Raw genomic sequence first — 26219 nt, forward strand, 5'->3', positions numbered from 1 at the left:
ATATTATACTATTTAAAGGTATTTTGTTTCACAAGGTACATTGAATCTAACCATTCATAAGAATGATATATGCAGACAATTACAAGTTAATTATAAGTTGCTATTATATATAATCATTTAATTTTTATGGGTCACAACTTGTTCTGCTACCAAACATCACTATGTTGAGTCCTGTTACATTGATATTCTACTATGTCATAATTTTTTAAATGGAAATTACTATGAAAGTTTGCAATTTTAATGTCAAAACCATGCTTTAATGCAAATTATTTTTAAAGCAAAAACAATGAAATCTGAATTGTTATAGCCTGATTAATGAAATAAACAATGGCAAAACATGTCATCTTGACCATCTCTGAGACATCTCCATTTACATATGAGTAATCTGATATTGATGTTCTTTTGCCTAGGTCAAGATCAACTAGCCACTGAAAATCAAATGGATCGGTTCATATAGTACACTTTTTATTTGCTTTAATTAAAACACTGTTCTGCATGAGAAAGTAAAGTCTAACATAATACAAGACTACTTATCATCAAACTGACTCCCCAGAATAACTCTAGCAGGCTTTAGATTCCAAAACAAAAGTAGTCCTTGAAGAGAGAAAAAGGAAGGAAGGAAGGAAGGAAGGAAGGAAGGAAGGAAGGAAGGAAGGAAGGAAGGAAAGAAGGAAGGTGACCAAGTACAATCTATCATGCTAAATAAAATTAAGTGCTTCATCTTTGATGTGTCCATATTAAGACAAATTTTACAGCCAGTATACTGTACTGAGCTCCTTAATGAAAAGACTGTATTTACACAGTAAGGATCATCTTTACTGGAGCTATTTAACAAAGCACAAATATCAGAGGCTGAAATTAAAAGCAAGTCAAAGTAAACTGACTAATTACAAAGTAATTACAAATTCCACAAACCATACCAAAGAAAATCCTATTAGTTTATGTTAAGTGGTCAAGTGGCCCCTAAACAGCAGCACAATGGCAGGTAAGCACAATAAGGCCAAATGGATTCAGTTTACTACTAACACAGAGAGAAAAGACATGATCAGTATGGTATCAGTTCCCCATGTCTCCAGTCCCACAAAATAAAACAAAACTGGAGAGAGGGACCAAGTGACAGACAACATGCACAGTTGGCTGCTCTGTTACTGAGCAGCCAACTCTCATCACAGCCTTGCAATTTTATACTTACAGCTGAACAAAGAATGTCCCATGCCCTGCCAGAATGAAGGAAGGAGTCAAATTGTCTTGGGGAAGATTCCCACAAGATAGGAGAAAAATTAAGAAATGACCTTATGCCACCTGTCTATCTTGCCATGTACCTCAGAGGATCACAGACCCTTTCCCCAAGATTTGAGTCTGACTGTGGTTGAGCCTTACCTCTGTGGACTTTGTGGGTATGTGCAAGATCACCAAGGTACTACGCAAGAGCCATTCTGCTAGTTTGTCACACACATAGAACAAGAAGTCAGCATACAAAATTGCCATGCTCCTTCCCATAAGTTTAAGTTTAGAAATTTGACAAACATTTAGTATGAACTGTTGCACAGAGGCACAGCATTGAACCAAACACTATATGGAATTTTTCTTTTTTTAAGATTTTATTTATTTATTTTTAGAGAGGGGGAAGGGAAGGAGAAAGAGAAGGAGAAAAACACCTATGTGTGGTTGCCTCTCATGTGCTTCCTACTGAGGACCTGGCCCACAACCCAGGCATGTGCCCTGACAGGGAATTGAACCAGCAACTCTTTGGTTGGCAGGCCTGCACTCAATCCACTGAGCTATACCAGCCAGGGCTGGAATTTTGTTATAGAATGCATTATTTGCCTTCAAGTTTAAATTCCTCTTGGGGAAAGCAATGTAAAGCTATTATGGTAGTGTTTATTTTTTTCCAGAAAAGTTATTAAATTGGTGGTGAATGTTACAATAGAGGAAATATATTAAGTGCAACTGCACTTGGCTATATGCTCATATTAAATAGTAACTTAGTCATCTCACAAAAGAAGAATGGTTAAATTAAACATGGCACATCCATACAAGAGACTGTTAGGCAGTCCCTAAAATCATGATATAAGATATTTTTCTTCAATGGAACAGTGGCATAGAAAAAATGCTAAAAGAAAATTTTGGAAAGAGTATACAATAGATTATAATAGGAAGGCTTTTAAGGCAACAACATTCCATAGATAATATTGAGAAAATCAGTCACGAGGTGAGGAGGTTTTCTATAAAACAGGAAGCAGTGAACATACAGAGCAGTTGTTTGTGAGAGCCTTTAAGGTCTGATCCTACTGAAGATGAGAAACTTTCTAACTCAAAGGCAGCAGATTCATGACCGTAGCTTTGCCAATGGCAAATGGAAGACAAGAGACCAATTTAGAAGATAAAATTATACCAAAACATGCAAAAACACAATTTTAAACAATTCACAGATACACTACTTGGAAACTGCTAAACCTAAGCACAAAATGTGCATTTATCTCCCAATTTTTCCTAAACTTCATCTATAAATATGATGTTTAAAGATAGGATGTTTAAAACAACATATTTCTCCTCAAATCCTTTTATAATTTCATATTTTCAATGCCAAACATTAAATATTATAAACATTACTTAAAATCAATTTTATTAGTTAACCTAAATATCTAAAAACAGCCAACTATTCTAAAATAAAAACATACTCAATGATATAATATGACAATAATCAAAAACACAGCAAATTTGCAACAGTTAAAGTTTAATAACCATCTCTCTCCTTATAAAGCAATAATAATCTGTTATCCTTTCTCTTCTTTGTTTCTATAGTTTCCCATTTTTTAAATAATATAACAAAGCAGTAAAAACAAAAGTCAGGGAGACAATGAGGAATCCAATGTGACTGGAGAACAGGGTACATACATGAGTTGTGGGAAACACAGAGAAAAAGAAAAGACACAAACTCTGCAGGGACCTGAAAAGGCACCCAGGCTTAACTTAACAAATTTGTTAAGGACCTACTATGCACCATACCCTGTACTAACTGTTGGAGTGGCAACAAAGTAACTACATTCAAAGAACTTCAAAATCAGTAAGAAGAGAAATGTAAATAAATACCATATTTCTTTGATTTTATAATGAAGATCTTCTACTGTTAACATTTCTGAAGTCCATGTATGTGCTTATTCTGGTAGGGTTTATTTTTTTCCAGGAGAAATTATTAAATTGATGGTGAATGCTACAATACAGGGACTATATTAATTGCAACAAAGAATCACATCTGTTCTGATGGAGGTATAGAATAATCACTATATGTGGAGGATGAGAGGAAACAGAAAAAATAAAGAAAGGATTAATGTGGGATACAAAAGATTAATAGGTGTTCACAAGGTATAAAACAGAGAGAAGGACATTAAAAATGGAGCAGGAGGCTGAGGCATGGAGACATGGAACAGCATGTAGTTTGGTAGGCTGGAATGTAGAATTTGGGGCAGTATGCAACTAAACCTGAAGAGCATGTAGGCAAGGAATGCAAGATGGTTGTAATATCCAAAAATCAATTGATGTAAGCCCTGGCTGGTGGCTCAGTTGGTTGGAGCCTTGTTTCATACACAAAAAGGTAGAGGGTTCGATCCCCAGTAAGGGCACATAACTTAGGTTGTGGGTTTTCTCCCCAGTGGAAGCATGTACAAGGAGACAACCAATTAATGTTTCTTTCTCTCTTTCTCTTTCTCTTTCTCTTTCTCCCTCTCCCTCTCCCTCTCTCTCTCTCTCTCCCCCCCCCCCTTCCTCTCTCTCTCTGAAATCAACAGACATATCCTCAGGTAAAGATTAAAAAGAACAATCAATATAATTATAATGTATTAATGTAATAAAGAACAAAACCCATACATTATCTCGATAGACACAGAAGCATTTGAGGAAATCCAACACCTCTTTATGATCAAAAACATAAAAATGAGGAATAAGAGGGAATTTCTTCAACTTGATAAATGGCATCTATGAAAAAATCAAAGCTAACATCACATTTAATGACAAAAAGACTGAATGCAGTCTTACCATTTGCAACAGGAGTGTATTATGCTAAGTGAAAAAGTCAGTCAGAGAAAGACAAATACCATATGATTTCATTTATATGTGGAATTTAAAGAAAATAAGTGAACAAAAAATTAATTAATTAATTAATTAATTAATTAAATTAAAGAAAGAAAGAAAGAAAGAAAGAAAATTAGTGAACAAATAAAAATAAAATAGACCAATGGTTGCCAGAGGAGAGGGGACTTGGGGGACTGGGTGAAAAAAAGGTAAAGGGATTGAGAAGTATAGATTGGTAGTTACAAAACAGTCATAGGGATGTGAGGTAGAGCATAGGAAATATAGTCAATAATACTGAAATAACTATATATTGTGCCAGATCAGTACTGAAAATATCAGGGGGATCACTTTGTAAAGTATAAGATTATCTAACCAGGATGTTGTACACCTGAAACTAATACAAAATAATATTAAATGGGAACTGTAATTGAAAAATAAATTTAAAAAATAAAATAAAAATTACCAGTTATATAAAACATAAGAGTATGTATTAGCTTGTTTTCACATTTTTTAAATGTTGAAAACCAGGAATAAGTAGTGAATTGTTAAGAAGCTGGCTTACTGACTACAGGTTTTAGTAGCTATACAAGTGACAATCAGATTTGCATTATCAGAAAAAGTACTCTGGCTACAACGTGAAGGACTAATTAGCCTTGAAGCATGAGTGAGGCAAAGAGATCATGCAGGGTATCTGTTGATGGGTCCCGTTAAAGGTGAGGAGGGAAAGACCTGAACACAATGGCGGTGAGAATAGACAGGAAGGAAACAGATCTGAAAGTTATTCAAAGAGCTATGACCAACAGGCCTTAGATCCTAGAACTCGATGTAAAGAGTAATAAAGGGGAAGAGTCCAGAATCATTCCCAAGTTTCTGGTTTGGATGACCAGGCCTAGGCTCAATAATAAGAGTTGTTTTGTTTTGTTTGGTATTTTGAGTTTGAAGAGACTCTGGAATGTCAATATTCATTTAGTCTTCTCCCTTTAAGAGTAACTATAAAATCTGATTTTCCTTCAAGGCCCATCCTCGGTCTCCTTTTATAAAGCCCTCTCTGCTGTTCTACCAATACAATCAGACGTCATCTCTTCCTCTTTGACCTTGCATTGCATTTTGTCTTCACTTATGACATTTACCTTAGTCTAGCACAGCGTTTCTCAGTCTTGGCATCATTGATATTTTGGACTAGAAAAATCTTTGTGGTACGTGGCAGTCCTGTGCACTGTAGGAGGCTTAGCAGCATCCCTGGCCTCTATCCACTAGATGTCAGAAGCAACCCCAAGCTGTAGCAATCAAAAGTGTCTCCAGATAATACCAAATATCATCCCTTGGGGGCAAGTCTTCCCCTGGTTGTGAACCACCTATTTAGCCTATATTTTAGATAAGTCAGTACTTATTTTATACCATTATGAAATCATAAATTCCTTAAAGGCAGTAGTTTTACAACCTTGTCCATATACATACAATAGATATGACACAAATCCTTTCTTTTTTAATTTGATTTAATCATTGTTCAAGTACAGTTTTCTCCCTTTTACTCCCATCCCAGCCCCCCCACCCAACCCTCCACACTTCCCTCCCATTACCACCCTCCCCCTAGCTTTTGTCCATGTGTCCTTTAAATTTGTTCCTGTAACAAATCCTTTCTTACAAACTTATTAAACTAGTTTAAGGAGACAATTATTTATGTTCAATTTACTATTTCATTTTATAAATATCTTCAAAAGTAATTGATTTCTTGCTGATACAGACATCCCCAACCAATTAGCTCAAAGTATTAAGGATTTTCATATTGTAATTACTTTTTTAAGAGAGGAAAATTTCTAGGCTGTACATTACAGAGTCTCTTAAGTGCATAATCAGTGAACGAAGCCATTTTTTAGTGAAATCTAAATCCACAAATGCTCCAGAATTGGTTGGTCTCCATAGAGTTCAAATAAAAATTTATGTCACAGTTACTTTATTTCTCTCTTATCACTTTGAATCCTTAACATTATACATAATATTCTACTGAAACAGACTGAAGTAATTAATTTAAAGTGACAGCAATCTTTGTCACAAATTATAAGAGTACACAGAATTAACAATTTCTGCAAACAGGAAAGAACTTGCTTCCCTATTTAGAAAAAAAAAACTTTTCTTTAAAAAATTCAACATCAAAAATACATTAGAAAATATCCATTGTTTAATTATCTATTACTGTCCATTGACTGGTATTCTATAAGTAAAATGTTATCACTTTACATTTTATTTAAAACAAGAGAAATATAAAGATTAAAAGATTGTTGCGCGTGGGTCACTGGCCAGCAGTGACCACGGAACGCTGTGGATGGCTCGCCGAAAAACACGCGAGAAACAAACATACACAGAGACAACCAGGTCCTGTGGGGAAGTAGGGACAGAATGGCCACCCCCCTAGTGGGGAGGGCCCCGATTTACCGTCCATACCTGCTTTTATTGGGCTCATTTTGCATAATAATTCAGGTAAAGTACAGTACTCATTAGGGGGAAGTAAGGAACTATAGAAAACAAGGAACTCTGCTGGTCTATTGAGTGGGGGTCAAAGAGCTGTAAGACTTTGAGGAACAAACTTCCTCCTTGGACCCCTCTGATTCAGCTGAGAGCATTTTAAACAAAGAAGGTTTCACAGTAATTTACATGTTCTTTCTTAGGCCTGATCACCCAGGGAATCTGCCCTTTCAGCACAGAGCTATACCACCCTGTCATTGTTTCAGGCTTAGCGCGGGAACTGAGGCAACAAGGAGATTTTCTCCCAGACGATGAGAACTCAGGCTTTGTCAAAGCCGAGGAGTGAGGGTCCACCACCCCGTTCGCTGCAGCCCCCCAAGTCCTTCTTTTGGGGGGCCTCCCAAAGTGATCGTGCCTGCCTTAGGTCGTTCCCCCTGTGGGGAATCTTACCCGTCTTTGGCTAACTGACCAAGCTTTTTGGGTTTCAGTTATGAATAAAGCAGCAGAAGCAGCATTCCTGCCAGGGAGATAAGCTTTTGTCTCCTTGCTGGCTTACGGTTCCAAGGCCGTTCCCTTAGCCTTAGCCTAGGCGGGGGTTTCAGCTTCTGATACCAGTCAGGGCGGTTCCCAACAAAAGATAAAGACTGACCTTTAGCAGACTGAGTAAACTCATTTAAGGTAAAATTGTCTTGTACAGTTTTCTTTAATTACCTAAAATGGTTCCTTGGAGTGTATTTTCTTCTATAAAAGGAAAGCAGACAAAACTTTCTGAAATTTTTCAAGAATTGATTGAGTCTATTACAATGTTTCAAGAAGTATCCAAATATACCCAATGTGTAGAAAAAAAGAGAAAACTAAAAGGCTTCCTCTTCTAGGTCATGATGATAAACAGCCTCTGCAGAATGAGCCTGAACATCACACAGTTTAAGCATCGCTTAGAATGGGTTACTGGGATGGCCTTGGAGAATTATATGCCCTTCTGCAAAGTTTCACTGTGTGCCTTGAAACTTAAACAAATACTACCTCCCAGAAAACCAATATGCTGTAAGTTCTCAATTACCTGTATTTGTGAAAAGTGCCCCTAACGTCATCTCTTACATTGTCTATAAGGTTCTGGATTTTGCCTATCTTTATGCTTCTGATGACAAATGTGCAAATCATCCAGTTTACATTACAAATAATCTAAATCAAAATTTTAAACTTTACACAGAATGTTTATTTGTTCATTTCTTGCATTTGAAGTACTCCTTGATGACATCCTTTGCCTGAGACTCTTTGCCATAGTCCTTTAACCACCACACAACTGCGACCAACCATGTTATGGGGTTTTCCCTCTCTGTTCAACTTACAGAGGTCTACCCATTCCCCTAGTTTCTTACTGCCATCAACCTTAATTAGGTTGATTTGGTGTTCAGCACAAAGGGTCTACACCAACTTCACTGACATATATAGGCTCATCACAGTTGGATGCAAACACATAAAGATGGGCTTGACGCTTATCTGAAAATCCAGAGGCTTCTGCAACAAATCTGAAGTTCTATCAAGCTAACTTGACGGCTTAATTTTGCAAACTACTAAATGAGAGTTCCCATGTTCCTATCTATCTTGTAGATAATATGAACAACCTACACATTTGTCAGACTTGTTACATTCCACACAGTCTTAATTCTAAACTGTGAACTATTCTCCATGCTGATTCCTAAAGCATTTTGCACTACTGAATACCTTTCCTATGCTTATCAAGCTTGTTTTCCTTGATGACACTGCCTCACTGTTTTAAGATTTAAACTTAAGACAGTAGTGTCCCCAGACATCTATATTTACCTTCACCTTAGCAAAGGTCAGGTTACTCCCCTCTTCCATTGCTAACACCTCCTCATCCTGACCTTGCTTAGCCATCCTCAAATGAAGGCCCTCCTCCTCTTGCATTCTAACACTGAACTCTCCCACCAGTTCCCTCCTCTCAGCCTCTAAGTGTGTTTGAGAAAACACAGAGCAAACCTTAGTTAACATCTTCCCTTAACATGCAATGTCATTCTCAACTCTGTATCCATGAGATTTCTCTTTTGAAATTCTACAACTGCCCCTCCTTCCAAATCAAAACTTGATCCTAAACTGATTGTTTACCTCAAGAATCAGGAAATACCTAACTTTACAGAGAGCTTTTTCAAAGTAACTTAATCCATAATGAAATTAAGCCTTATGCCACAGTTCCATATCACTTATTGTATACTTTATAAAAGTATACAATTTTAAATATTGTTATGTAATCTTTTTTCTAATTGTTACACATATAACTGAACACATGCAACTGTTTTATGAACCCAAAGACAACAACCATGTCTTCTCTATTGGCCATAATCATGTTTCCAAAGTTGGAGTTCAATAAATGCTTGCTTAATGAATCTATTCTAAAATCATCAGAAAGACACGAAGACAAGATATACAAATATAACACATAAAACAAAACATACTGCACACAAACAAAGAACATATATGCATGGTCCATGGACAGGACAATAGTGTGGGGATGGTAAGAGGGAGAGGGTAGGGGCTGGGCAAATGTGAGCAAAGGGGTGGGAAATGGGGGACATTTGTAATAATAAAAATAATAGTAAAAACACTAAATAACCTAAGAAGTTAAATAAGCATTTTCAGTATAAATAACCTATTTAGTAGTATTTATTTTAATAATAAATGCTAATTTATTAGTGGTTATCTTAACAATAGCTTTGTTATAAGGACAGAATGTGTTACAATGGAAATAACACTAGAATAGTGAGGTCTACAGTTGGAAAATCTAGCCTCTGACCCACACTCTGCTGTACACGCTAGCCATTTAACTTTGGGCAAATCATTTAACCTCTCTCATCAAGAAGTAATTATTATGGATTCTACCAAGCTCACAGGGTTTTATTAGAATGAAAGTGCTTCAAAATTTATAAAGAGCTGCAAAATTTATAAAGAGCTGCTTTATAAAGAGCTCTTTATAAGAGCTGATTATTAAAAATAATCATTTTCACAAAGAACATATCCTCCAATTTAAGATAACATTTTACTTTAAAATGTTAACGTGCAAGAGAAATCAAAAGACAACTATTTGTGCTATAGAAGAATTCATCACTGGGGAGAGAAGATGGCAGTGCGGTAGGTGGGAGTGGAGCCCAGTACTTCCTGTGCCCACCTGGCATGCCTTGCTAATCTTCTGAGGAACAGAGTAAACAGTCAATGGAATCCCAGCTTATATGAAGTTTGGAGGCAAAAAACTGCAGAGGACATTGAAAAACAGATGGTGAAGAGATTGTGCTGGGACAGTAAGGTCCCCGAGATCTGTGCAGGAACCAGGGCTGCTGTGGCCCCCGGCCCGGTGCCTGCTACAGGATACAGAGAGGAGAGTTAGAGCACAGCACCCTCCCCTGCCAGAGCAGGGAGGGCAGTCGGCACCAGAAGGGACTGGGATGCTGGAAGTCACTGTGAGGGAATAGAGATAAAGTGAAAGACACAGAGAGGCGGTACAAATCCAATGGGACTGTGGATGCCAGCACCAGAGATATTGAAGTGCTGGGCAACACCTGAAGAAGGGAGAAGTTGGGCCATGTTGGACCCTGACTCGGATAGTCTCTGGACTGGCTAGAAAGTTGGGCTGTGTGAAAAGCCGGGCATTTGTTAAGAACAGTGGGCAGCTGCTTTGTAAGGAACTCTCAGCAGCAGCTGGCATGCCCCAAGAGAGATTTCAGCTGCACCCGGCCAGTGACTGAGTAGCTGAGTGGAACTGCATGCCCCACTTGTCTCGTACTGCATGCCCTGAGACTGAGAAGCTGAGCAAAACTGTGCATCCAGCTTGTCTAGCACTGTGCTCCCAGGGACAACAGCTGAGCAGAACTGTGCACCCCACTTGTCTCACACTGTGTGTCCAGTGACTGAATAACTGAGCAGAGCCATGTACACCCAGCTTCCCTTGAGCTTTGCCCGAGATTGACTCCTGCTGTGGGTCCAGAGACTGAGTGGCTGATTTGAGCCTGGTAGCTCACAGAGGACTTGGGCTGGCAGAGGTCAGGAAATTGTGACCCAGACCTGGTCCCCATCCTCTCAAAATCACAGGAAGAGAGAAAGGCAAGGCCCAGCCCCCTTGTCCTGGGGCATCTAGGAAGACCAGCAGAAATCACTGAACAAATTAAAAATCAGCCAAAAGCTTATTATTTTTTTTTCTTTTTGGATCCACTCTCTTTTTTTTCTTCCTTCTGTTTCTCTTCCCCCAAGTGAGACAATAAGACATGGAATTATGAAGGATCCAGAGACATATCGAAAAAGGGAACACAAGGTTAACCCAAAAAAACTGAGACACATGTCACTTTGCTATCCCATAGAGCTGGCATTTTATTGTTTATGTGTATTATTACTATTATCTTTTCATTATTGTTACCATTGATTTGATTAGTACTCTTTTATTTATCCTCCTTATGTCTGGTTTTCCTTGTTTTATTTCTCAGTTTAATTGCATTGTTTGACTGGTTTTCCTTATTCTCTCTTTATTGTATTTTAAGTTTCCTTCTTTCACTTCACCTGTGTTCCAATAATACACAACTATTGATCGAGTGCTTTCTATTCTGGTTACCCAAATCATATATTTCTTGTCATATTATTGTTGTTCCAGTACTATTGTAAATCATTGTTGTTCCATACAATTGTACATACTACACAGCAACCCTCCCTGATCTTAGCACACTTTACTTCAATCCAGAGCATTATTATTATTGTGGTTAAATCTATTCTTTCTCACATTACGCCTACCTTTTCTCCTTTACTCTCACTATATCTCATCATCTAACCTTCCATAAGTGCTCTGTTTTCTTGATTCAGCTCACAATCCTCCTCCCCTCTAGCAAGAGTCTTGTTTCTCTTTCACCTTTCATAAAAAGTGGCTAGTTGGGGGAAATATCACAGTTAATGCTATAGTTATCAAAAGAAACTCCTACCTCTTCTCTACTTACTGGTACTTTAAATCCCATAGAATACTCTCCTGCTGTCTTAATCCATTTTGCCTACCTGCTGGCACTGATCACATACAAGAATAGGTGGGAGCTACAAACATCAGAATACCTGTTAGAGGAGAAAAACCACCAACAAAGGAATCACCAAAAGGTAAAAACCCAAGTAAAACAAGAAAGCCCACACAAACAGAAGAAAGGGCACACCCAGAATGTTCAGACAAGGAGATCAAAGAGACCACACTACTGAACCCCGTAGAACTTCTACCATAGAAGTTCACCATACAAAGACAAATAGCAAAGCGAAGCATCAGGAAGAGCAGAAACAAACAAAATGAGTCATCTAAAATGGGGAGACAAAAAAAGAACATGCAATCAAAAGGAATGGAAGGCTCCACGCTAAAAGAGCTAAACAAAATGGAGGTAACCAAACTATCAGAGATAAAATTCAAAATAATGGTTACAAAGATGCTCAAGGAACTCAAAGAAAGCTACAAGGAACTGAGTGAGAACTATATCAGTGTGAAAAAGGAAATAGAAACTATAAAAAAGCAGAAAGAAATGAACAATAAAATTTCAGAAATAAAAAACACATTGGGAGGAATTACAAGTAGGCTGCATGAAGCAGAGGATCAAATCAGCAAACTGGAGGACAAAGTAGGAAAAAACTCCCAGAAGGAGCAAGAAAAGGAAAAGAGACTCATAAAGAATAAAGACATGGTAAGGGAGCTGCAAAGCAACATGAAACAGAATAATATCCATATAATAGGGATACCACAAGGAGAAGAAGAAGAGCAAGGGATAGAAAACCTGTTTGAAAAAGTATTGGTGGAAAACTTCCCTAACTTGATGAAAGAAAAAGTCACACAAATACAGAAAACACAGAGTCCAATCAAGAGGAACACAAAGAGGCCCACTGCAAGACACACTGTAATTAAAATGACAAAATTCCAAGACAAAGAGAAAATCTTCAAGACACCAAGGGAGAAACAGAAAGTAACATACAAGAGAGCCTCAATAAGGCTAGCAGCTGACTTCTCAATGGAAATGCTCCCAGCTGGAAGAGAATGGCAAGAAATATTCCAAGTAATGAGAAACAAAGGTCTGCAACCAAGGCTACTTTACCCAGCAAGGTTCTCAATTAAGATGGAAAGCCAAATAAGGAGCTTCCCAGACAAAAGAAGTCTAAAAGAACACACTTTCACCAGACCAGCTCTGCAAGAGATGCTAAAGGGACTGCTTTAAGAAAAGGAAGGAAAAGAGTGAGAGACAGAGGAACACAGGTATGAAAAAATGGTCATGAATAAGCACCTATCCATAATAGCCTTAAACATAAATGGATTAAATGCACCAATCAAAAGACATAGCACAGCTGAATGGATAAGAAAGCATGACCAACACATATGCTGTGGAGACTGACCTGAGAACAAAAGACCTACACAGACTGAAACTGAAGGGATGGAAACAAATTTTCCAAGCAAACGTACAGGGAAAAAAAGCTGGGGTAGGAATACTCGTATCAGACAAAATAGACTTCAAAACAAAGGACCATAAAAAGAGACCCAGAAGGTCACTTTATAATACTCAAGGGAAGAATCCACCAAGAAGGCATAAACATTGTCAATATAAAGGCACCCAATATAGGAACACACAAATACACAAAGAAAATCTTGGAGGACTTCAAGAAACATATTGACAGCAACACAATTATAGTAGGGGATTTTAACACCCCACTGTCAAAAATGGACAGATCTTCCTAACAAAATAACAGGTAAGATATTGTGGCACTGAACAATGTCCTAGATAATATTATCATAATTGATATATATATATAGAGAGAGAGACTTTCACCCCAAAGAAGAAAATACACATTTTTCCAAATATACATGGACCATTTTCAAAGATAGACCACATGATAGGACACAAACCAAGCCTCAACAAATTCAAGAAAACTGAAACCAAATCAAGCATTTTCTCCGACCACAAGGGACAGAAATTAGAAACCAACCTGAAGGATAAAATCCAAAAACAAACTGTTGGAGATTGAACAGCATGCTATTAAACAATGAATGGGTCAAGAATGAGATCAAGGAAGAAATAAAAGTTTCTGAAAACAAATGAAAATGAACTCACAAAAACCCAAAACTTATGTGACATACTGGAGGCAGTCCTGAGAGGGAAATTCATAGTGATACAGGCCTACCAAAAAAAAAAAAAAAAAAAACATTTCAAATAACCAACCTAACCCTCCAACTACAAGAACTCCAACAATGACGACAACAACAAAGGCAGCTCAGAGCAAGTAGATGAAGGAAATAAACAAGAACAGAGAAGAATTAAACAACATAGAGTCAAAAAGCAAAATTCTAAGGGTCAATAAATCCAGGAGCTGGTTCTCTGTAAAGATAAACAAAATCGGCAAGCTTTTAAGCAGGCTCATCAAGAACAAAAGAGAGAGGACACAAATAAACACAATCAGAAATGAAAGAGGAGAGACAAAAATTACTATGAAGAATTATATGCCAAGAAATTTAAAACCTAGGTGAAATGGACAAACTTCTAGAAAAATATAATCTTCTAAAAGGAAATAAAGAAGAAGCAGAAAGCCTGAGCAGATCAATAACAGCAGACAAAATTTAAGCAGTAATCAAAAAATTCCCGACACACAAAAGCCCTGGACTGGACAGTTTCATAGGAGAATTCTACAAAGCACTTAAGGAAGAGCTAACCCCTCTCCTTCACAGGCTATTTCAAAAAATGCAAGACAGAAGACTCCCAAACTCCTTCTATGAAGCCAGCATCATCCTTATCCCAAAACCAGATAAAGACACAATAAAGAACAAAAACTTCAGGCCACTATATCTGATGAACATAGACGCTAAAATCCTCAACAAAATATTGGCAAACTGCATCCAGCAATACACTGCAAAGATCATACACTATGAGCAAGTGGGATTTATACCAGAGATGCAAGGATGGTACAATATTCTCAAATCAATAAACATAATACATCACATAAACAAAAGCAAAGACAAAAATCACATGATCATATCAACAGATGCGGAAAAAGCATTTGATAAGGTACAGCACCCATTTATGATAAAAAACACTCAGCAAAGTAGGAATAGAGGGAGCATTCCTCAACATAATAAACGCCATATACAAGAGACCTACAGCCAACATCACACTCAATGGGCAAAAACTTAGACATTTCCTACTAACATCAGGAACAAGACAAGGTTGTCCACTTTCACCACTTCTATTCAACACAGTATTGGAAGTCCTAGCCATAGCTATCAGGCAAGAAAAGGAAATAAAGGCATCCAAATCAGAAAGGAGGAAACAAAACCGCCCTTGTTTGCAGATGATATGATAGTGTACATAGAAAATCCAATAGACCCCACCAAGAAACTGCTTGATCTAATAAATGAATTTGGCAAAACAGCAGGATACAAAGTGAATATTCAGAAATCAAAGGCGTTTTTGTATACCAACAATGAAACATGAAAAATAGAAATCAGGAAAAAAAACACATTTGATATAGCAACAAGAAAAATAAAGTACCTAGGAATAAACCTAACCAAGGAGGTAAAAGACCTCTACTCAGAAAACTACACTACTGAAGAAAGAAATGAAGGAAGACACAAACAAATGGAAGTATGTACCATGCTCATGGATTGGAAGAATTAACATCATCAAAATGTCCATACTGCCCAAAGCAATTTACAGATTCAGTGCAATACCCATTAAAGTACCAATGGCATATTTCACAGACATAGAACAAACACTTCAAACATTTATATGGAACCATAAATGATCTCTAATAGCTAAGCAATTTTGAGAAACAAGAACTAAGTAAGAGGGATCACAATACCTGATATCAAACTGTCTTACAAGGCCACTATAATCAAAAAAGCCTGATTCTGGCATAAGAACAGACAGATAGACCAACGGAACAGAACAGAGAGCCCAGAAAGAAACCGAAGTCTCCACAGTCGATTAATATTCAACAAAGGGGGCAGCAGCATAAAATGGAATAAAAATAGCCTCTTCAACAAATGGTGATGGGAGAGCTAGATAGCTACATGCAAAAAAATGAAACTTGATCACTAACTTAAACCATATACAAAAATAAATTCAAGGTGGAAAAAAGACTGAAATATAAGTCACAACGCCACTAAAGTCCTAAAGGGAAATATCGGCAGGAAAATCTCAGATATTTCACTCAGAAATATGTTCACTGATCTGTCCCCTAGAGCAAGGAACATAAAGGAAAGAATAAACAAATGGGATTTCATCAGTCAAAAAGCTTCTGTGCAACTAAAGAAAACAGCATTAAAATGAAAAGAGAACCAACTGTATGGGAAAATGTATTTGCCAATAATACCTCAGACAAGGGTTTAATGTCCAAAATATATAAAGAACTCACACAACTCCACTCTTACAAGGCAAGTAGCCCAATTAAAAAATGGGCAAAGGACTTGAACAGACACTTCTCCAAGGAGGACACACAGAGGATCCAGAGGCATATGAAAAGATGCTCAGTATTGTTATCTATCAGAGAGATGCAAATTAAAACCACAATGAGATACCACTTCACACCAGTCAGAATGGCCATCATAAACAAAGCAACAAACAACAAGTGTTGGAGAGGTTGTGCAGAAAATGGAACCCTAGTGCACTGTTGGTGGGATTGCAGACTGGTACAACCACTGTGGAAAACAGTATGGAATTTTCTCAGAAAACTAAAAATGGATCTACCTTTTGACCCAGCAATTCCACTGCTAGGATTATGTCCTAAGAACCCTGAAACACCAATCCAAAATAACCTATGTACCCCAATGTTCATAGCAGCACAATTTACAATAGCCAATTGCTGGAAACAACCTAGGTGCCCATCAGTAAATGAATGGATCAACAAACTATGGTTCATTTACACAGTGGAATACTATGCAGCAGAAAGAAAGAAGGAACTCCTACCCTTCCTGGCAGTGTCGATGGACCTGGAGAATATTATGCTAAGTGAAATAAGCCAGGTGGTGAAAGGCAAATACCATATGATCTCACCTTTAAAAGGAACCTAATCAACAAAACGAACAAGGAATCAAAATATAATAAAAGACATTCAAATGGAGAACAGGCTGACAGTGACCAGAGTGGACAGGGGAGGGGATTATAGGGGAAAAGGGCGAATGGTTTGCAGGAACAATTATAAAGGACACATGGACAATAACAAGGGGGGGGTGGAAACAGCAGAGGAAGGTGGGGAAGGCTGGGATGGTGGGGAGGGGTGGGGGAAAGGGTAGGAACCTGTACTTGAACAATAAAATAATGTTAAAAAAAGAATCCATCACTGAATAAAACAAATCACTAAAGGTGCAGCAACTCAAATTCAATATAGATCAATGAAAATATGAGTAAACTATCAAAAAAATGTTTCACATTCGATTTTTCAGGAATACATTCATCACATAAAACAAGGCAGATACTTGAATCAGGCCACAAAATCAGAATCACAAACTCATTCTACTGAATGCACTGAGAGGGCCTTTACCTGTGTAACAAAATCCAATGTTGCCAACAATAAAAGGATGAGTGAGATGGGTGGTTGCAAGAATTGGGGGGTCAGGGAGGAGAAGCAGGTGGAAAAGGATGAACAGGAGGAGCACAAAGGATTTTGAGGTCAGCAAACCTCTTCCATACAACACTTAAGGGTGAATATATGGTATTATATATTTGTTCAAACCCACAAAATATACAACACTGAGAGTGAACCCTAATGCAAATCAGGGACTTTGGGTGATAATGACGTGTCAATGTAGGTTCATAAATTGTAACAAATGTATCACTGTAGTGCAGGATGTTGATAATGGGGAACACTATACATGTGTAGAAACTCACTGTACTTTCTGCTCAATCTTGCTGTGAACCTAAAGCTGCTCTTAAAAAATAAGTCAAGGTTTTTTTAAAAAAAATGGGTGCTGTAGAATTTTTCTGGCTCCATTGCGCAACCTGATACAGTGCACCATGTCCCACAGTTGAAGAGGTGAACCTGCACATGTAGGAAATACTAGAGTTGACTCTTGGTTTACAGGAAAACATGTGACGAGTCAGGACACAACACAATCAGATGTATGTAAGATTCAGAAATCTGTTCCACAGATGTATTGTTTATGGACATAAAGAGGTATGCAAAAGCAGAAGGAGAAGCTTCAAGTAGGCTCAAACTTATTTGTAGCACTGGTGACAAAGTCAAATATGAAAAGTTTCAGAATGAGTTAAGGCAGCTATTAAAATCATTTTCAAGTTTTGTTAAGGTCAACAAATTATCACAGTATCCAGACAGACTAAAAGTTCTAAGCAATTTCCCTTCATCTTGCCAAGCCTACCTATACACCATCAAAGATGAGACATTACAAGAGTCAGCTACTTTCAACTTCTGATCCCTGTTTTTATGTATTTATATAGGTGATGATTTTTATCAAAAAGTGTCTGTCAGGTAGATCTATTCAAAAAGGTCACAAGCACAAACCACCAATTGGAAACTCAAGTAAATTAGCAAACTATCACTTTTACATGTTAATCTCCTGGAAAGGCAGACATAATTAGTTAGCTTTGAGCTCCATCCCAGGAAGGGAAGGAGAATGAGGCAGAAGTGGGAAGAAGAAACAAGAACAGCAGCAGAAGGGAGAGGGCAGATGAAGGAAGCAGGCACCAGAAATGCAAAGAGAGGTAAGAAGACATCGAAGAAAGCTTTTGCCAACTGCTACCTACTATTCATTTTCCCTCATAACAAGACTATTAACAGAAAAAAAAAAGATTTTGCTGCAACATATTTTGGGGGCTCTATTTTCTTAATACAAACTTATCAAACAGTATTAAATGTGGACTTCTGGCCAAGATGGAGGTGTAGGCAGACATACCATGCCTCCTAGCACAACCAAAAGAAGGACAACAATAATTTAGAAACAAAAAACAACCAGTACTGACAGAAAATTGAACTGTATGAAAGTCCAGCAACCAAGGAGTTAAAGTAGACACATTCATCCAGACTGTTAGAAGGGGCAGAGTCAGGCAGTCGGGTGGAAAGGGGTTGTAGCAAAGCAGTGGCTGGTGAACCCCGAGCACACAAGGCGGCAGCGGGTGGACCCAGCAAGGCAGTGGCCTTCGGAGGGGCGTGGCACACAAGGCAGCTGGTGGACTGGGTGGTCCCACATTTGTGCACAGATAAACCAGGCAAAACTGGGGAGCGAGACAGACCACACAACCCAGGGTCCCAGCATGGGAAAATAAAGCCTCAAAACACCAATTGAAAACACCTGTGCGGGTTGAAGTGCTGGGAGAAACACCCAGCCTCACAGGAGAGTTCACTGGAGAGATCCACAGAGTCCTAGAACGTACACAAACCCACCCACATAGGAATGAGCACCAGAAGGGCCCAGTTTGCTTGGGGCAAGCAGGGGGAATGACTGAAATCCGGCCGAGAGTGGAGCAAGTGCCACTGTTCCCTCCTGGACCCCTGCCCCACATACAGCATCACAACCCAGAGATTGGGTTGCCCTGCCCTGGTGAACACCTAAGGTTCCGACCCTCACTACATAACAGGTACATCAACACACACAAAAAAAATGGCCCAAACAGAAGAACACATCAAAGCTCCAGAAAAAAATACAGCTAAGGGACGAAGAGATCGCCAACCTATCAGATGCACAGTTCAAAGCACTGGTGATCAGGATGCTCACAGAACTGGTTGAATTTGGTCACAAAGTAGATGAAAAAATGAAAGCTATGCTAAGTGAAATAAAGGAAAATGTACAGGGAACCAATAGTGATGGGAAGGAAACTGGGACTCAAATCAATGGAGTGGACCAGAAGGAAGAAAGAAACATCCGGTCAGAAAAGAATGAAGAAACAAGAGTTCAAAAAAATGAGGAGAGGCTTAGGAACCTCCAGGACATCTTTAAATGTTCCAACATCTGAATTATAGGGGCACCAGAAGGAGAAGAGGAAGAGCAACAAGTGGAAAACTTATTTGGACAAATAATAAAGGAGAACTTCCCCATTCCAGCAAAGGAAATAGATTTCCAGGAAGTCTACGAAGCTTAGAGAGTCCCAAAGAAGTTGGATTCAAGGAGGGACACACCAAGCCACATCATAATTACCTTAGCCAAGATTAAAGATAAGGCGAGAATCTTAACAGCAGCAAGACAAAAGGAGAGAGTTACCTACAAAGGAGTTCCCATCAGACTGTCAGCTGATTTCTCAAAAGAGACCTTAGAGGCAAGAAGGGGCTGGAAAGAAGTATTCCAAGTCATGAAAGGCAAGGACCTACATCCAAGATTGCTCTATTCAGCAAAGCTTTCATTTAGAATGGAAGGGCAATACTTTGGTTTCTCTTCAGGTCGTATAAATCTTTCACCTTTTACTAGAATGGAAGGGCAGATAAAATGCTTCTCAGATAAGGTCAAGTTAAAGGAGTTCATCATCACCAAGCCCCTATTATATGAAATGTTAAAGGGACTTACCTAAGAAAAAGAAGGTAAAAGACATGTACAGTAAAATGACAGAAAGCTCATAATTATTAACCACACCTAAAACAAAAACAAAAGCAAACTAAGCAAACAACTGGAACAGGGACAGAATCACAGAAATGGAGATCACATGCAGGGTTATCAAGAGGGGAGTGGGAGGGGGAGTGAGGGGGAAAAGGTACAGAGAATAAGTAGCATAGATTGTAGGTAGAAAATAGACAGGGGGAGGGTAAGAATAGCATGGGAAATGTAGAAGCTAAAGAACTTATAAGTATGACACATGGACATGAACCAAATGGGGGAAATGTGGATGGGAATGGGTGTGCAGGGTGGAGGTGAGTGAGGGGGGGGAATAGGATAACTGTAATAGCATAATCAATAAAATACATTAAAAAACAGTATTAAATGTAAACCAGAGTAATGCATGGGAACCAAAGAAACTATAGCTTACTGTTATGTTTCTATTCACTGTAGACATAATATGATGAGAAAATAAGAGTCTCTACTTGACACAAGGCTATTAAAAAGAATATTCAACTAAAACTTAAATGCTTAGTTCCTAGTTTGGGCTTTGACCCTCTTAAGTCACTTTAGGATTGTCAGTAAACTTTTATCAGTTTTTATTCACTCAAACAATAAACATTTTTTAAAAATTTTAAACTTTTTATTGCTTTTCAAGTATAGTTGTCTGCATTTTCCCCCTCCACTCCCCCCACCCTAGCCATCCCCACCTCCCTCGCCTGATTACACCCCCCCTTGGTTTTGTCCATATGTCCTTTATAGTTGTTGAAAATCCTTCCCCCCTTTCCCCTCATCCCCTCCCACCTCCCCCCTGGTTACTTTGAGTTTGTTCTTAATTTCAATGTCTCTGGTTCTATTTTGCTTGCTTGTTTGTTTTGTTGATTAGATTCCTGTTAAAGTTGCGATCATGTGGTATCTGTCTTTCACCTCCTGGCTTATTTCACTTAGCATAATGCTCTCCAGGTCCATCCAAGCTGTCAGGAAGGGTAGGAGCTCCTTCTTTCTCTCTGCTGTATAGTATTCCATTGTGTAAATGTACCATAGTTTTTTAATCCATGCATTTACTGATGGGCACTTAGGTTGCTTCCAGTACTTAGCTATTGTAAATTGTTCTGCTATGAACACTGGGGTGCATAGGTTCTCAACCAATAAATATTTCTTGAGTACCTTTAAAAGATTAGCTATTTAGAGTTTCACAAACCTAGCTGCATATTAGAAGCACTTGGGAAGACTTTTTTAAGAAGTCTCTAGGCCCCTAAGAATCTGATTTAATTGGTCTAGGGTGGAGCCCAGGGATAGTTTAAAAAAAAATCCCCTGTGTGATTTTAATATGCAGCCAAAGTGGAGAACTGCTGGCCTATTTCATCTTGCATGTATGTAAGGAACAGAAAAATAATGTATAAAGCCCTCCCTACTTCTTTTGAAATCTATCCATTTCCCCTTCTCATCAAATTCTGTTTTAACCAAGATTCTCACCACCTCACACCTAGATTAACATAATAGCTTCTTACCTATTTTTTATTCCTTCAGTCTCTTCTCAATCCAATAAACCATTACATGCTGGTCTGATCAGTTTGGATCTGAAACATCATCCCACTGAAGGTCACTTTAAACATAGCAATATCAACAAATTGTGCTCATCAAACAAAGGATATACAATGTATATCTGTATGTGTATGTTTGTGTGTGTATGTGTATATACTGTGTATGTATATACAATCTCAAACATGCAGCCCCGACCTGTGTGGCTCAGTCTTGAGGACTGAAAGGTAGCCGGTTTGACTCCCCATCAAGGCACAAGCCTGGGTTGTGAGTTCGGTGCCCAGTTGGTCCCCAGTCAGGAAGCACAGGAGAGGCAACCAGTCAATGTTTCTCTCCTTTTCTTTCTCCTTCCCTACCCCCTCTCTAAAAATAAGCAAATAAAATCTTTTTTTAAAAATCTCAAACATGCTCTATTTTTCTTCAGTTCCAGTGTACCTAGATTCATTTATACATAATGTCAATCTCCTTACACACAATAATACTACCCCTAAATATTCATGGCTCAATTTTGTTTAAAAAATGGCATATGAGTTACTCACAGATTTCTCATCTAAATTCTGAAGTGTTCCCACAAAGAACATACATTCAAGTGAAAAAATAAAAGTAAAATGAAGTGGAATTATCTCAAAAATTCCTGTGTTACTGCAGACCCTGATCAAGTTTATGATGAAAGAATGCTTTACCAAGAACAAATATGATTCTGGTTTCTATTAATGCCTGCTCCAGAAAACCAAGTGAAGACTTAAAAGCCAACAACTATAACCACATGATATTTATATTTATGAAAAGTATTATCAAGTACAACATAAACAATATATAATAAGACTAACCAAATATATAACTTATTCCCTGCCTTTTAGGAGCTCTCCATCTATCTCCTCAGAGACAGCAAGACACAAACATAAAAAGAAAATAAAGCCAGCACTAGCATGTAAATGGTAAAGACAAGCAGTACCATGGGAGTTCAAAGAAACGGGAGACTGCTATGGACTAAGGTAGTTGGAGACAGTTTCTTGGAAAAGCTGGGTCTTGAACAAAATTAAAGAGGTAGGGAAAAGAAGTAAATCCCAAGCACGTGGATGACCTTCTACAAGGATGAGGCAGAAAATCATAAAATACATTTGAGGGACAGGGAGTTAACCTAGTTGGAAGAGGTAAAATTAATGGTAAATTGGAGCCAGACAGTAAAAGCCCTGAATGCCAAGCTAAGATGCTTAAACTCTGTCCTACAGATAGATAGATCCTTTATAGGTTATAAAGAACAATAAACAAATCAATATATCCCTATAATGACACAGTCTCAAACCATTTCTATTGAAGCCTTTGAAGAACATACCAAGTAGTATAATATTTTGCCAATATATTCATGAATGTGACATTCGAAAATATGTTCAGAGTGAAGCAGTAAATACTCAAAACATGCTTTCCAAAACACAAAAATCAGTGATAAATCAGTGACACATTCATGGTTCTTAGGATAATTCCTAAAAGAATAATTGGATGGAAGGCTTCAATTTTAGGCTGTCTTCCTCTCCCCACCCTTTCCAAACACATATCTTGATTCAACAGCTAGAATCTGAGTACACTTAAATCATGTTATTATGAAAATAAGAAGCCATTTAATTACTTCTCATTATGGGTGAATTTACTTACTATATTGTTTCAAAATTAGTACATCTATTAAAATAATATTGTCCATGATTTCTTTCAGCAAAGCAAATGAAAAAACAAATATAAATAACAAATATAAAGATTATGAAAAGCAAAACATCCCTTTTATTACACCAAAACACACCTAAAATATTCAACATTGGTATATAAGAAAGAGAATGTGTTCATAATAAAAAAATACCACCCACAACAAAGAATACCAGAGAGTATATGAAGAACATTACAATAGCCCGTTTCTCATCCAAAATGATAACTCATTAACCCACAACTCCATAAAGGAGTTGATTATGTTTCTCAAAAATACCCTTAAAATTTGTTGGCAATTTCTTCTATGAACATTAAGACTTACATAACTCAAAACAAGGATTCTTGCCCCTGGCAACCCGACATTTAAGTGACTGATGATTTAATTTGCAGCAAATACTAATTTAAGCACCTCTATCTTCTCAACACCAGGAAAATGAAAAATCTCGGTCTTTAAGGCATACAGGATAAGAAGGCAAGAATATTCTAAGATGACTGAAACAGAAAATAAGAACACAAATACCGTGACAATACTGCTGCTGTACTATGAAAGGGGATATAGCATTCTTGCAAGCACGTATGCTTTTAAGGAATATGTATAGATTACGATTTTATGTATTGTTTCCACCCCCAACCCCTGCTTCCGGAAAAGATGAGAACATCCAAGATAGTTGGAAGAAGTGCATTAAGGAAGGTGTCAATACCTCCCTCCCCACCCCTTACAGGGGAAACTCGATTTAACAATAATGTTCTTTCAGCTCCCACATCCCACCCGATTTCCATACATCTTCCAATCAGCATTCCTTTACCCCCTCCCCTATTCCCTTCTCTGCCCCCCACATTCACAACAAGGGGCTCCGACTTTGTCAGTTCACCGCCCGGTTGCACCCGCCCAGACCAGCAGTCCAACAACGCAGCCACACAGCCACCCACTCTCCCCACCTCCTCGTTCTTAGCTTTCCTTCACCACCCCATAACCGAGTCCTGTCACCTGCTTGGGTGGTGTCCGTCAGGTCGTAGCCACTGCCAGGGAACTCTCGGAGTTTCCTACCACTGAGGCTAAGGATGCCGGAATTGCCTGCCTCCTCGAGGGCCCGGTCCAGGCTCCTCGCGGTGTGTTGAGGCTGCAAGCTCCCGGGGTTCCACTGCGGCCCGTTGGGGAAAGGCTGACCGAAAAGAGTCGGTACCGGGATGGGCAGCACTAGGGTCCCGCCGCCGCCACCTCCTGCTCCCGCTCCACTACCTCCTCCTGCCGTGCCACCGCCACCGCTATTTCCACCTCCACTACAACCGCTGCCCGCACTGTTACCACCAACTCCCTGACTCGCCGCCATGTTCCTGGGCGAGAGAATAGCCCCCGACTACACTCCCAGCTTCTGCCTTGAGTGTAGAGATTCTTAGAACGCATGCGCAGCCTGGGGGCGGAGTAGGGGGGCGAGGTAGAGTGGGAAGGAACTAGGCGGCGGGCTTGGAGGAGGTGTTGGGTGGAGAACAGACGGTTTTAAAACTTGCAGAACGTTTGCTTTAAGAAATGTGTGATCAGAGAAAGGATGCTAAATCCGGATTCCGTTGCTTTGGGTACCAAAATCTTACGAAGTGTCAGCAGATTGGTCATTTGGCGATATGTACCCAAATATGTAAATGGCTTCACCTTTTTCGCTCTGCTAGACAAAGGCAAATATATTAGGTGGGATGAAAGAGATTCGTTTCAGAATATATTGAAACAGCATTTAGACCTATCAGTCACCTTATTGAAACACTACAAATGCTTCGGGAATCGTTTACCAGTGTTAATAGGGAGAGAAACATTAGGGACCGTTTCCGGAGGAATACTGGTGCAGAAGAAGTGCTTTGAGTTTTAAGCACATAAGAATTTTGCCATAATTTACAGTTCCAAAATAAGAAAAAAAAACTTTTCAAATGTTTTCAAGGAAGCATCTCGTTTTCAGTGTGTGTGGGTCTCAGCCAAACTGCCGCCCTCCAAACCTGGGAAAAATTGTCTGCATTCTGTTCTATCATTCTTTGAAGTTGTGCCAAGATCTCCAGAATATCTTGAGTTTCTTCTCATCATGTCAGTATAACTGATGAAAAACTCTTTGATCATGAAACAAACTGAAAGTCTATTTTTGAAATACAGGTTTTGGTTTTAGGTGGAATTCTGAAGGTTTAACACTAAGCATATGAAGCTAAAGAATCTTGGATTTTAGCAGTTCATTCTTAGAATCTTAATGCAATTATTCAGGCCACTGCCACCCCACCATCCGTAATCACAGTTATTGAAATCTTTTTCACTAATAGCCAGTAAAATTACCCCAAAAAACTATAAGAATGCTTGGGCATATTCAGTTATCATTAATTTGAATGCCCTATGCATCTATTTTACACTCATTTCAATTTGAACAATCTATCAAAAATCTAATTTTCATAGCGAAATATCCACAAAAGTTTATCTGCCATAGATTCTACATCGGAAAAAAAGGACAGGAAAAAATTACAACTTGTCTAAATTGTTTCATGGCCATACAGTTTAATTAAAATGATTATGTTGCAAGAAATTACATTTGCCATATGCATGATCCACAGAAGGAACAAAACCCTGAGAATCAGACTCTAAAAAGAATTAGCAAGTAAAATCAAATTATTTAAACCCACTGGTGTCAGAAAGAAATGTTATAACTTATACTTCATCTTTCTTATATAAAAAATCAAATCAAGTATCAATTCAGAACTTCCAGAATCAAGAGGGATGAAAAGAGAAACTTAATTCATTAGAGGAAATATTAAGAAAGAACCTATTTTAATAATTAGCCAATAAGAATGTTTGCAATTAGTTAAAACAATATATTAGACTCAAGAAAAAAATATGTTCTTGGAATCAGGATGCCTGACAAGTGAAAAAGGTCATATA

General features: G+C 38.4%; 1 protein-coding gene across 6 annotated transcripts in view; it reads right to left on the reverse strand.

The window, feature by feature from the left end:
- Nucleotides 1-24689, reverse strand: part of LRCH2 (leucine rich repeats and calponin homology domain containing 2) — a 130246-nt gene extending 105557 nt beyond the window's left edge. For 5 of the 6 annotated variants that reach the window (XR_004901038.1, XM_028523157.2, XM_036016785.1 and 2 more), the window contains exon 1: nt 24303-24679. Coding sequence is in view for 5 of the 6 variants with exons in the window: in XM_028523157.2 (XP_028378958.1) it covers nt 24303-24645 (343 nt within the window). In the remaining variant the exon portion in view is untranslated. Of the gene's footprint in view, nt 1-24302 lie in introns of all 6 variants that reach the window. The other variant, XM_028523158.2, reaches the window with a different exon arrangement.
- Between the last annotated feature and the right edge of the window lie 1530 nt (nt 24690-26219).

This window comes from Phyllostomus discolor, chromosome X, assembly GCF_004126475.2.
Source record: "Phyllostomus discolor isolate MPI-MPIP mPhyDis1 chromosome X, mPhyDis1.pri.v3, whole genome shotgun sequence".
Taxonomy (NCBI): domain Eukaryota; kingdom Metazoa; phylum Chordata; class Mammalia; order Chiroptera; family Phyllostomidae; genus Phyllostomus; species Phyllostomus discolor.